The sequence below is a fragment of the Myotis myotis genome, unplaced genomic scaffold (assembly GCF_014108235.1).
Source record: "Myotis myotis isolate mMyoMyo1 unplaced genomic scaffold, mMyoMyo1.p scaffold_m19_p_3, whole genome shotgun sequence".
Classification (NCBI taxonomy): Eukaryota; Metazoa; Chordata; class Mammalia; order Chiroptera; family Vespertilionidae; genus Myotis; species Myotis myotis.
The window spans coordinates 5058250-5072817 of NW_023416335.1; the positions used below are offsets into that span (position 1 = coordinate 5058250).

General features: G+C 42.7%; 1 protein-coding gene across 6 annotated transcripts in view; it reads left to right on the top strand.

The window, feature by feature from the left end:
• The window catches only part of TENM3 (teneurin transmembrane protein 3), a 415109-nt gene that overhangs the window by 305811 nt on the left and 94730 nt on the right, over nt 1–14568 (top strand). For all 6 annotated transcript variants that reach the window (XM_036299786.1, XM_036299789.1, XM_036299788.1 and 3 more), the window contains exon 6: nt 8553–8767. In XM_036299786.1, the coding sequence (XP_036155679.1) occupies nt 8553–8767 (215 nt within the window). The remainder of the gene's footprint in view (nt 1–8552; nt 8768–14568) is intronic.

A 14568-nucleotide genomic window follows, 5' to 3' on the forward strand; every position in this document is an offset into this window, starting at 1 on the left:
TAATTTTACTTGGTTTATTGAATCAGATTCTAATATCTGTTGTACTTTGATTTCAATCCCTTTAATTTGATAAGCATTACCAAGTACCAATTATGGCCCAGGAGCAGGGACAATGAAGACCACAGCTTCGCCTATGTGCCAGCAAAGCCATAGAGGCCATTTACCCGATGTGCTATTCCATACATAACCCTATACTGTATACTTTATGAATCAATAAAAAATTTACGATTTTTAATTATAAACCTGTGTTTTCTATCAAAATTATTTCTTGCGTGAATTTTGGGACCCCTATATTATGTGCCATGTACAGAGCAAGGTTCAGAGAATAGAGCAGTGAAAAAAAGGCAGTCACAATTGTTCCCAAAGCAAGTGAATTTCTAGGCAAGACAGATGTCAAGCAGGCAATCACAGTGTGTTAGAAAATGCACAGCAGGGAAAAGCAGAGGGTGCCATGGCGGGACATCTCAACATTAACTTGATATGAAAAAAAGCGATGAGACAAATGCCAACATTTAGTATATGATAATGTGGGATAGTGTAAGACAAAAGGAAAACCCATAAATTTTGGTTAGTAATAACTTTGGCAAATGACTTTATATATATATATATATATATATATATATATATATATATATACACATATACACACACACACACACATATATACACACACACACACATATATATATTCTCTTGTATGAGTACAGATTGAAACACTAAATCTATATGTATGTGCATGTGTGTATATCTGTGTGTGATTTATACTGTTTAAACAAAATAATTCAAATTGCTTTTAAATTTTCATTATTGTTCAACGTGTACCAATTTTCTCGAATACTAGACAATTTCAGCAAATTAGAGTTGAGCAAGTGGAAGATTGCCTGTGAACTAATGCGCTGGGACTAAGGTCTGCAGGAGCGTCAAGTTTTATTCAATATTGTTTATAGAACTTGCAGGGTAGACTAGTTATTTAATTAGGTGCCATATTGATTCCACCCATTAGGCTGTATTTACAAGGCAGTTATGTTTGATCTCACTTCTCTTGTGATGTAATGTGCTGTGTCCATGTTCGGCCTGTGGTGGTTTAAAGAAGGACTCGATCACTCAGAGATCTCAGAATCAGTGAATGAATCCAAGGTTAGATCATAGGATTGCAGGGTGGGCTGCGGATTGTAAATGCCTAGCCTGGCTTCCTGCCGGCTTAATTTTCTGTGCCTCCATGGGACTTAAGATATTATAACTTACCCTCTTCAACAACTGAGTTAGACTTTTATAGTTGGATTTCTTCCCTGCCTTTCCGTTGTAATCGTTCTACGCTTGTTCCCTCACATCATAGGCAGGCAGCAAATGCATGCTATACATGGGAAAATATTTAGTATTTTTTAACTTTCCGTGACCTCTTGGCTCATAGATCCATGCTCAGCCACTGAACCACACCGGCCGAGCCCAAGTACCTTTTCTATGGCCTTGTCTGAAAAACCCCACTTCACTGGTGTGTTTCCCTGTAAACTGGGTGTCACATGAGTAAGGAGAGGAAAGGCAGTAGCTCTGTGTGCGTGGTCTCTTTATGTTCTCACACTCTGACCACTGTATTTTAAGACATTGAGGCTGTAGTGACACGTGCTTGCTGATGAAAGGGAAAAGCACAGTCAGCAGGTGGAAAGATTGCTCGTGGCTCCCACATTCAGGCACAACGGGACGCGGCGGGAAAAACCTTCAAGGCGATGCCCTATTGCGTTTGAAGACGTGGCACATCTCACTCTTACTGGGAAGGCTTTCGTTGGTCTGATTCCCAACCTCCAGGCTTTGAGTTTAGAATAACCACAGGGCATCCAGTTGCCCTATGTGTTTGCCTCTATCCTTCCTCCTTTTTCTCTAGGTGACACCTACAGACAACCTTCGTGTGTGTCGCCTGTGATCACCCCCAGGCCAGGCTCTGGGGCGGGCGGGGGAGTGATCTCCGTGAGCGGGGAGAGCGCTCTGGGCCCGGCCTCCTTTATTTCCTCGGAAGCCAGAGTTTCTGGAATTCAGGACACGATGAAAGACTTCTGTGCCCGGCCTTTCTCTGAGAGGCCTGACGAGCTCCAGAGAAAGGGGCTGTGCAAGTGTTTACAGGTTTATCAAACTGTGCCCAAGGCTCGCCCACTGCCAGGCGTGCTGACAGTCAATAAAGAGCACTTGAAGCGCTAGCGGGAGTGGCCGCACTTGGCTCGGCCCCGATTGCCAAGGGCCATGACTTCAAAAGCGCAGCGCATGATTTAAAAAGACAAAGCCCTTCGTGGAGCCCAGGTCCCCTGGCATTTGCACTGGGGGCGGCAGCAGGCGTGTCCTGCTCCCCTGAGCTGCCGGAACAGTGGATTTGAGCAGAGAAAGGGCAATATTGCCTGTTCGTCTCCCCATCAGTGCTTACAATGAGAAGTCAGGTCTGCACCCACCTTGTAGAAAAGACACATTCTAAGACTTTAATTCAAAACACGTTCATTCTAGAAACCAGAACAGTTTGAAGCAAATGGAATTTGATAGGCACTCAAAGATGAGATTTGTTTCTCACGGGAAAAGCTAGAATGGATCGCCAAACTTCGAACTATTTGGTTCTTGTGTCCCTAAAACAAAATATGTACACAAATTTAAGTTTGATTTCCTGTGACCATAATATCTTACGTGTGGTACAAAACCTGTTTGCTTCTATATTGAATTTTGCTTGTAACTGTTAGTGGCACACACAATGGAAATCAACCTAAGTATTACTTAAATAGGTTAAACATTTTGATGATCATTAAACATCGAAAGTGGGAAATCCCCCTCTGAATGAGATACGGGGACTTTTTCAAATAGTGTATGTATTCGTGGATGAATATTACTTATTTACAAGAACAAAGCAAGATGCAGCATCCACTGATTCCTCTTCCCTTTATTATAAACATAAACAGCAGAGGTCTTGGGACAAAAGGAGCAGGTGGAAAGGGAAGGATGTCTTCAGAGCTGTGCCATTCGATTATGTGAAATCCTTAGAACTCAGATTTCAAAAATCACATCGTGATCTGTTTCCAGAAAGTGTGTGCCACGGTCTACAAGCTGTCCGTTCCACCCCATGTCCTCTTCAGTTTTAGTGAAAGCAAGGAATTGGCACCTGCCTGCTTCCAGGAAGATTCGTCACAGCGTTTTCTGAAGCCGTTTCTGGTTCTGTGACGTGTTCCAGGCTCAGCAGAAGGCCCCTTATCACACCTTGTACTTATACTAAGCGGCACCTTGTTTAAACTGGTACACACAGAGTCTGGTAGAAAATTGAGCTATTGTTCATTTGCATTCACCTTCGTTATTATAATCCTTTTGGAAGGCTTTGTGTCATGTTACATGCTTTAAAAAGCTCTTTTTCATTAGCTCATCTGATCTAGGGAAGTATCTATATGTAATTTACCCGCAGAGTATGTACTCATTCAAATCAAACTTACTTTTTGTTGGAAAGAGTCTGACTTTATATTTTTCAGTTCAGATAAATTAATATACATTTTTCACAAGCATCTCAGTTCTGAATTCCTACTCTAGGTAGATAGTAGATAGATAGATGATAGATTGATTGATAGATAGATAGATAGATAGATAGATAGATAGATAGGCAGATTGATCAGGAATCTTACAGTTTACTAACTGGATTACATGGTGCCTCACTGCCTTTGATATTTCCTACTTTGTCGATGTTCTCTTTGCAGTCATGCAGCCCTTCTGAGATGAAAATGATTCTTGGACGCCAGCTGGGGTGGGTGATGCGGGCACTGAACAAAAGTGTATTCCCTTCCTCTTGATCAGCATATTTCAGAACCATGACCAGCCCTCACACGGCATTTCTTAACTCCACACTTTGACCTGGATAGAAATACGTGTAAGGTGAGGAAAGACACGAACCCTCACCTCGGATTCATGGTGTCTTGAATAAAGGAGGCTTTGTCAACAAAAACACTTCAAAGCGTGTCTTTGGCACCTGGAAGCTTCGTGCTCCGCGCCAGGGTGCATCGGAAGGTCCTGGGTGTGCAGGAGGCATGTCTTTATGTGCAAAGGAAGTCCATATGTGGGAGTTGTTGAAGTTCTAGAAAGTAGTGCCCTTAGAACAGTCTACCGCTCTCCTCACGGCACGTCGCCGTGCAGGCTTCAGCCCTCAGCGTGCGACTCCACTCGTTTGAGGAATCCTGGACCAATGGCCTCCATGACCCTTGAACTCTGAGATTCTACGATGTTATGATTAGTGAGGCTTTCTCATTGGAGGAAAAAAAACAGTCATTGTAACTACTGCCACTCTACTCAAGCACATGCAATCAACCTTGGTTCTTTTTTTTTTTTCTTAACAAATGAAAAAGGGCCACCTGTTAAATTAGCTGTGGGACTAGTTGAATAAGGAGATACACTTATTCACAACAGTGGGCAGGCATATTTCAGTGAGAAAGATTTTAACCTCTCCAAATCAGTAGCTGGAGGAACCCACAAAGCAATACCCTGACACTCTACAAGTTGGAACTTGATTGCTGTTTTCCAAGCTTGATGTTTTGGGGGGAAATTCTGTGGCTCGCACGTTCATGCTCACCAGCTCTCAGAGCACAGGTATGCCACCAAAGCCACTAAAAACCGGTATGGCGGCAACAGACATTATCAACCCCACAGAGCCCATGCAATCACATTGGCTTTAGATAATAACAATAGAGTTGTTAATAGCAGTAAAGTATGATAATAGCCTTAGAAATATATGAACTTGATGAATGTGTCCAAATATGAACCATTTCCATATTTAATTATGATTTGTGTACTAACAGATCTTAGTGGGGAAAAAGAACTAATACTCCAGTATTTTAAAAATATTTTCATGTGGAAGTCAACCACAAGACAGAACTTACTAGGAGTCTCTTACAAGTTATAGCACAAAGAATATGATGTTATGGTATTCATGGTTGTTTTCATTTCGCAACACTGGTCATTTCTTCACAATAAAAACAGTTTTAACTCGGTCCTAAAGTTAAGGTTAAGCAGATGTTTCTGTTTGGTTTAATGGGTGAATATGTCTGATTTCATGTGAAATAGACAAATGTAAAGCTTAGTAGTTTAAAATAACACTTTTGTTGTAATAAAAAGCAAGGATTATTCTTACGACTATATAGAACACACATAGTTCTGGCATCATGTAGACCTTGACCTGATTCTTGACTCTACCACACACTTGGGCCACATAATTTTTTTCTCTGAGCCTTAATTTGCTCAGCTCAAAATAACATCAACCTCATAGCGTTTTTTGAAATTTCAAACAGATAATAGAGGCAAAACCATTGGGGATGTTGTACGTTCTCGGTACAGGTTACTTTGACTTCTCTTCTCCCTCCTCCACCATTTCTGTAGAAGCTGATTTATGACAAGTGCAGGTGCCTGTGCAGAAGCATGTAAAGCGAAAAGCGGGCTCCAAAATTTCATATTTTGTATGAGCAGAGGAAGCTATATGGTTAGATAGGAAGCAGCCATCTCTGGTCTGCGTGGTAGAATTATATTCTCTATCTTTTTATTAATTGTATGTCCTGATTGAGCTAGCATGAATATGTATAACTATTGTAAGAGAAATCTTTAAAATTTTAGTGAGTGATGCATAATGTATAATCTTTGAGTTGATACATGAAAAATTATGATTCCTATAACCCAATTTTTACTCCTGTTCCCTAGAGAATTTTATATTACGAAGTTAGTTCAATATAAACAGACCCTGATAGCTAAGGAGTTGTTCACTGCCAGGATTATGGACATCGAGGGGAAAGAGAAAGGAGGTGTCGGTATAAATAGTGTATTTTTCTTAAACTTTCCTGGGCAACCCTTCCCCCTGCCTCTACCTGGCCATCAGCAGCTGCATCCTAACTGGCTCTCCACTCCCAGGCTCCCCAACTGCTGCCTTCAGTGTCCTCAGAGCAGTGACTCCCTTTCCCCTTTAGCCTGATCACACCTTTAACAAGTCTCCTTTCACTCCAGCTCTCCTTCGCAGCTGGTGATCCAGGGCACAGTAGTCCAGGCAGAAAACCATCCCAACATTTCCTAGTAATAGCCTCTCCCTCGAACTTCACATGCATCTGTCTGTGTGAATGTGTTGTGATCCTCATGGCCATAAACTAGAGATCAACATGCCCATGGGTGATCACACGGCATGTTCCTTAGTAATACTGAATTCTGTTTCTCGTGATTATACACACACACATACCCGCACACACACACGCATACACACAACACAGGAACAAGCAAGTGCTTTTGTGGCATAGAAATACATTGTACTCATATTAATTCTACTTGAAGTATCTCTTTTTAAAACATGACATTATAGGCATAGTAGTATAATGCTAGTAAATATATTTGTATTTTTACCTGCAGGAAAAAGGGTAAAATAACATTATGGATAGAGATGAAAATACAACATACAAAAAAGTCACTAGCATGAAGAATAAAGACCCAGTTCTGTAACCTGGCATTCCAGGCCCTCACAAGCTGCTGCCCTTCTCCTTCCAGCCTTACTTCTCATTCCTCCCGTGACAAACCATCTCGGTCTCCCACTCCTGCAGAACTACCGCGGGCCCAGCGCTTGGTGTAATATAATCCTCACGGTGGTCCTGCGATTGCATCACTGTCCCCATTTTACAGACGAGGTTTAGTATCTTCCTTCAGGTCACACAGCTGGTTAGTGAGAGAGCAAGGACTCAAACCCAGGTTTGTCTGACTCCAAAACCTGATTTCCTAACTGTTGTAGCCACACGGATCTCTGTCTTCAGTAGCAGCCTGACTTGTGCCATGTGACTAGTCTTTATGCGCACTGTAATTCAGAAATCGTGTCCTACATGACCTTCAAAGGTGACCTAGGACTTAACTCATCTGTGCCACCTCTCAGCCTCCAGCCCACGGTGCTGTCACCTCCTCTGGCCCTTAATCATATGCTGCTTTAGATTGTCATCTATCTGTGGGTGTTGTCTCCCCAACCAGGCAACCAGGTGCTTAATGGCAGGAGCCCTGGAAGGCTGCGTAGACTCTTGGACTATATTCCCTCCTGTCACCTGCAGTTCTGCGTCCCTCGTGGACACTCAGAACCTCGGCGTTACAGTAATACTCTTCACAAACAGTCAGAGGACTTTCTGGCGCCATTAAACTAAGATCACTCAGAACTCTCTGATTGACACTAAGGCCTCTAACTGTTGAATGAACCATTTCTCTGGAGGCCCTTATGTAACAGGTATTGTCTAATATGATGTAATATCTGAAATAACCATCAGATTAATGTTTCAAAAGATAAACTTAATAGTAAGTCAATTTTGTGACTTTAAAAGGACTGAATTGCCCGGCTGGTGCAGCTCAGTGGTTGAGCATCAACCCAGGAACCAAAAGGTCACCCACCAGTTTGATTCCCAGTCAGGGCACATGCCCGGGTTGCGGGCTCCATTCCCAGTGGGGGGCATGCAGGAAGCAGCCAATCAATAATGTTCCTCTCTCTCATCGATGTTTCCATCTCTCTATCCCTCTCCCTTCCTCTCTCTAAAAATCAATAAAAACATATTTTAAAAAATAAAAAGTAAAAGGACTGAATCAACAGAGGATCATCTGCCCAGTTTCATTCTGTTCCTTCACAGCCCCTTTCTGAATGAGAGACGGTGTGGTTTTATTTCCGTTTAAGGAAAATCACAAAACCGCCTCTATCAGCAATCCCCTGAGAATAACTGAGAAAGAACCTCAGCAAGGAGGGGAGGGGGACACCTTATGTAAAAGAGGACTCGGATCTGTCTCCGAAAACCCGGCTTGCAGAGGAGGGGAGATTCCAGATTCCGACAGCCGAGTCTTTGTTCCTACAGGTTGAAGGTCACGGGGAGGGATAATCAAGTGCACCTGCTAAGGCTGAACGTGAATTTGAGGTGAGGGTCAAAAGAAAGAGGGAAAGTTATAGCAGCCTACGTCAGAAACTTTGTAAGAATTCAGACCTGCACCTCCTTCCCTTCCCCTCCCCATGGTCTTCCCACAGGCACCCGCCGCCCCTTTGTCTGTTTGCCTTCCAGCATCTGATTTCTCACTCAATCTAATAAATAGTTGAGAGGGAACTACTTGAATCAGTGCCATTGATTGGTTCTGTTGTTTGCTTAAGGATTGATTTGAAAATCTCCATAATCCATTCCGCCTTAATTTACACTTCAGTATGTTTAGAATGACTGATCACTACCAGGCTTAATCTCTCCCAAGAAATAGCAAGACATATCATTTGCAAGATAATTATGTTTGAAGTGATCAAGAAACACTGTAGGTGTGGAAACAGTTTCCGTAATAGGCATACCTTGGGGGAAGTCAGAGGATTTTGTCTTAAGTACCTTCAAGAATGTGTTGGTTGAACTCACAGCATCTAACCAAAAAGCTTTTAAAGTGAACGTTATATGAGAGTATTTCATTATGCGAGGACGATGAACTGTCGGAGCGTCGCACGCAGAGAACTTTTTGGAAGGCAGGCTGTTTGTGTTCTGTTGCCGCTTTAATTTTTTGTCCTTTGCTGGATCTCTTCCATTCAGGAAAACTGGGCGGATTCACACAAGAAAATAACACCATAGATTCCGGAGAACTTGATATCGGCCGAAGAGCGATTCAAGAGGTGCCTCCCGGTGTCTTCTGGAGATCACAGCTCTTTATCGATCAGCCACAGTTTCTGAAATTCAATATCTCTCTTCAGAAGGATGCGTTGATTGGAGTGTATGGCCGAAAAGGCTTGCCACCTTCCCATACTCAGGTAAAAGTAGGCTTCGTTGTCAATAAGATGGAACTGCCCGTGTGCATTTTTAAAGTTATTCTGTTTCTTCACTTGAGCTGTTTCACTGTTTGACCACTTTTGTATTGATCCTTTACGGTGAGAAGAATTTCGGATGTAGGGTACACGAGTCTTGAGGTTTTTGAATTAGTAGGAAGAACACCATTTTCTCCCTGGCTTGCTTTAACCGTTATTGATTGATTAAAATGTACCAAAATTTGTGAGCAACTTAATGAATATTGAACATCAGTTCAGCACCTAGTAAAACACCAGGGGTTTTTCAAGTGTTTTACAAAGATTCTATGGTACTTTGGGGTGATCTTATTCCTTTATGTAATAGATGCATTACATTTTTATTTCAAACATGTATTGATTCTATTGAAAATATATTACTTTTTTTTTTTTTTTTACTTTATGCCAGATTTGCTCTTAGTAAAGAAATTATTGGGACATAAACATAAATACCATGATATGAATTTCATCAACTCAAGCCATGATTTCTCATCGACACATGATGAACAATGAAATAAAGAGGCAAACAAGCTTCATAGATGACCAAGGATGATCACATGTTTGAGTGTGATACTCAAAACCATTCAAACATTTGTATATCATAGACTCAAAGAACCTTGAAGTCTGTTTGCTTGCATGAAGATCCCTTCACAATAATGGGCACAGATAGGCACTATCAGTAATTACACAGGCTTGATCATAATCTAATATTGGGTCTGGAGAATGAAACTCCCCTGTCGTTCGGGGGAGCAAGGTGGAGGGTCTTGGGGTGCCATTGAAACAAGCCCCCACAGAAGGGTGGGATGTGGAAGATTGTATTGGTGTGGAGTTGCATTTCTCGTGTCCAAAGTCCCTGTCCCTTAAGCCAGGCCTGGAAAGGGTGCAGCTGGGGTTCCAGCAGAGCCAGGCACAGGCCAGGGGCCAGAGCTTCCGTTCCATGTTGCAGCCGGTGCGGTTCAGCATTCGGGCCAGAGTAAAGCCCATTAGCCCGGGTGTGGAGCCCTCCATGGCCGTGTGCCACGTGGGCGCAAGGGAGAGCTTCCCTGCCACAGGAGTCCCAAGAGGGAGAAGAGAGGGAAATTCGGGAGTTTTAATATTCAGGGTTCCAGAGCTTGCATTGGCCACGCCCATCCTGGCCAATTACCTGTTCCCAGGGGTGATTGACAGACGAGCACTTTCCCAGGTCACTCAGACCTTACTGGGCAAGTGTCTGTCTGGTCCTCCTTTCCCTCCTTGGCTGTTAAATAATAACCCGGTCATTACAACAGCATCAGTGGTCTGTAAGTAGGAAACTGCGGTTTAAAGGAGGGCCCACTATGTCTAAGAGAAATTATTTAAAGTACCATAAATAGGAGCTCAGACTCTTCCCAAGATCAACTGTTCTGTTAGTAAATACAGGAATTCCCAAAATGTAATAGATGGCTAATGAAAATTGACAGTTGGATGAACTTAAAGTTATGCTTGATAGTTTTTCACCCATGGGATTTCATGCTGCGTTTAATTGGACTTATGAAATGAAGACTGGAAGATTTTCATATACTCTTTATATTATGTAACTTTGTGAGAAAGGCTTTTTCTATAACAGAAATTTAAAATAGGAAATTATAAAGAAAAGTTGATCGTACACTATTAAAAATTACATATTTTTTAAAAGGTGACCAACAGTATTTGAACATACTTTCTCTGATGTCATTATGGCTCCGGGAAGATGTCATATACATACATAAATACATAGTTGTAAAATTTTTGAATATCATGCTTTGGTGTATTCATTTTTCTGATTTAACATTTTTCCAAATCTAGATGATTAAAGTAAATATCTTTGATCCTTAGACATAAAAGACTTCCTATTGTATATTAGTATTCAATTTTAAATTTTAAACTACATTTGACTCCCCTTATAGGCGACACTAACGAGGATGTAATACCCAGGTTTTCTCAAATGGAAGGGGGCCTCTGTAACTTCACTTGTAACAGATAGATTGAATGTATAGCAATACTAGAGGCCCGATGCATGAACTTCGTACAAGGAGCCCGAGCAGCCTCGGTGGCTGCCTCAGCCCTCATAGTCCCGGCTTCATTCAGAAGGTTGTCTAGACCATTGTTCAGCTGTTCGGCTGGACAGTCTAATTAGCATATTCGCTTTTATTATTATAGATTTCAGCGAGATAGAAAAAAAAATAACATTTTAACCATTGGAACCACATACATGACCAAGGTTTTTATAACTCAAGACACATACCTATAAGTTCATCAAGAACACAACAGTGAGCATGTAACCTATAAATTCCAAAAATAATTTCTAAAAATGATTTTCTACATGTCATGCCTTTCAAAGGTTTATTCAAAGATGTAGGGTGGACTCTTTGCAAGTGACATGTACCTGTAAGACTAGAGAAGAAAAAGGTGCAGTTTCAGGTTTCTCATCATCCTTCTGGTATTTAAACACAATATGCAAATGTCTACTTTCTCTCCTACCACATGCATGGGTTTAAGTAGGTTACACGCTTTCTGAAGCCCCACAGTTATTAGAGTTCCTTTCTCTGGTTTATTCGAGATCAGCAGAGCCAACATCTATTTCTGACTTCGGTGTTTAATCATGAAATATGCTATAAAGCAGCCCAAATTGAACGTTTCTCTGTTTCTGGGGAACATGAAATAAATCAGCCTGAAGGAATGAAAAGTGGCCACTCAGGAGAGTTGCTTGAGTGTTGAAGGTCTTTGTGGTCCTTTAGGAAACTGTCCGTGTGATTGCTGCCGAGGAATCCATGGGCTTCCTTCTCCCTGAAGTCCAGTTCACGCTCCTGGCGGCCGGAGCCCAAGGAGGCAATCTAATGCCCTTCAGTTGGTAGTGCCCTGTCTCGTTTAGGTGCGTTTACATGAAGGCTGGTGTAGAGTGGGTGCTGGAGACCTGGGTTCCAAGCACACACCTCCACCCACCTTTTGACCTTGTGGCCTGGAACAAGTCACTTACCATCTCTGCGCCTTGGGATCTCCCTGTGAAGTGAAAGGGGCAGGTCAGATGGTTGTGAAATCGCTTCCTCTTCTCTAGTCCAGAGAGCTGCAGCGAGACTAGGCCGCCACCACCCGCGGCTGATTTGAGAACAGTCAAGTAGTCAGAGGTTCTGAGTTCTCTGCATTATAATAACTGAATTGAGTTAAGCCCGTGGACAGCCTGTTCAAACAATGAGCCACCAAGATACCTTTATCAGGTATAAGCGCCGTCTTCATAATCGCTCCCTGAAGTGGTGGAACGGAATCTTGTCCTAAGAGTAGCATAAGATCTTAAGACTCACCTGCACAAAAAAAATCCTTGTCTCCATGTCCTGAACAGGTACACACACAAACCTCAGCCTCTCAAGGTGGCCATAAGTGATTGCTTTGCGGCCTCAGAACAAAGGTTATTAAATATTTCCATTCTATACAATGTGTTTACTTTCTGTAGAAATGATTGTAGCACTGAGTAGGGAATTTGTCTTTGGGTGGTTGAATAACCGCCTGAAATGCGTGAACTGTGCCGACGGAAGGGCCTGGAACTGAGCAGATACTCAACACCTGTGAGCTACTCCCACCACCACCACCCTCACACCTGGCACTCAGCCTCACCCTGCTGTCCATAGTGTGATGCCCACAGTGGTATTTTCTGTGATAAAGGTGATCATTCTGAGTGAGGGTTTGAGTTAAAACCCAGAATTTTCTCCCTTTCTGTTTTTTTATCTCCTGTGCTTAATGTCAGTGGACAAGCTGTTTCTATGAAATGGGGCCAGGACAAGATAGCTGTCTCTGCCTGTGCCAGGCTGATCAGAGATTTCAGCCTGAGGAGGAATGACTGGCTTACTGGAGCTAGAAGCACCTTTGAGAAGTGCCAAATTTTCCTCTGATAATTTTGGAATTTTGGGAATATAATTCTGGTGAATTTTTTGCAGGTCAAATAGCCACACTAGTCATTGTGTTAATCTTTGTTAAGATACAAATGCACACAAAAAAATTTTAATGTTAATTAAGTTATAGCTTTTTTATATTTCTCACAGTTAAACTGTACAGCCTTACTACACAGAAAGATGCTTTTGTATTAAAGTAAAATCTTTACTGAGTCAGAAACTGAATTAGATATTCTAAATTCTGTTCAATAGTGACAGGAGGGTCTGTGATCAGCACAGTGTTTAACTGTGACTCTCAGAATCCCAGCAACTGATTTTATTCCTGTTTGATTGCATTAAGGGATTCATGTAATAACCATTTTTTCAAAATAGAACACTGATGAAATTCCATTTAAGGAGTAGATCTGAAAGTGGAATTTTAATAGCTCACAGGCACAGTACTGTAGCCTTAATGATTGGTATAGATAGTCCTGGAGTGTACTTACACAGAAGCACATGCCTCCGGAATAAAATGAAAGTAGGTAGGAGGTTCTAGAAACTCAATCCCTCTACTTTTAAGAAAATCCCTCTGCTTTTAAGACACTTATCTAGCAAGTTTATTAAAACCATGTTGGAAAGTCCTTGTGAGGCCTTCCAAAGTCACGGCATTATCTCGAGTTACACAGTGTTACCCCCCACACCCCCTACTGCTCATTATCTTTAAGTTCTCCAGTTAAATCCCAGCTACCCGATGTCCATGATGAATCTTGCTAACACAGAAGTTAAGTGTAATGCTGAGTGACATAATCATAGCATAGTTGGGCCGTCCCTTCAGAAGCCCTTCATTGTGTATTTTTGTTTTACTTTTTATTTTGTTAATCCTCACTGGAGGATATGTTTTTCATTGTTTTTTAGAGACAGTAGAAGGGAGAGAGAGAGAGAGAGAGAGAGAGAGAGAGAGAGAGAGAGAGAGAGAGGGAGAGAGAGGGAGGAAGAAAGAAAGAAACATCAATGTGAGAGACAACTATTGGTTGCCTCCCACATGCACCCCAACCAGGGCAGGGAATCGAACCTGCAACCCAGGTACATGCCCTTGACCAGGAATCAAATCCGTAACCCTTCAGTGCACTCTAACCACTGAGCAACACCAGCCAGGGCAATTTTTTTAAAATTTTTTATTTAGATGTAAAGGCATATTGTTACATGTTTTTGATCGAACCATAGCCATAACCACCGTCAGTGCCCATGCGTGTGTCCGTGATGCTTGGGTGGTTGTGTCGGGTCACTGAGATGGGTGGCGTGTGGGGGAGGACAAGTCGAAGCTCTGAGAAGGTGCCCTTGAGTTCACAGCCCAGCTCAACCACTTTGTGCCCAGCATGTACCCTGCCCACGCTCCTGAAGTCTCCCTCTCCTTCCCTCTCCCTCTGTGAGGTGTAACATTCACGCCTTCCCAGGAGGGCTGCCCGGGGCGGGGAGGGTTACAGAAGAAGTGTTCCAGAGTGCTTGTCACTCTGTGTGAGCTAGGACACCTTCAGGTTGTCGCGTGGCCTAAGGGAAATGAGGCCGTTGGGTGTGGCACGTGGTAGATTTGTGTTCCGAGCCCCAAACTGCCCACAGCGTCGACGTGTGTATCAGCCAGATGAACCACATAAATGTGGGAGCCCTGGGGCCCCATCAGAAAAAGCATGCACCGGCCGGTGTGACTCGGCAGTTGAGTGTCAACCCAGGAAGCAAGAGGTCCTGTGGTTCGATTTCCAGTCGGGGCACATGCCAGGGTTTTGGCTCGATCCCCAGTGGGGCGCGTGCAGGAGGCAGCCGATCGCTGCTTCTCTCTCGTGGATGCTTCTATCCCTCTATCCCTCTTCCCCTCTCTCTAAAATCATAAAAACATATTTTTTAAAGTGTGCAGTG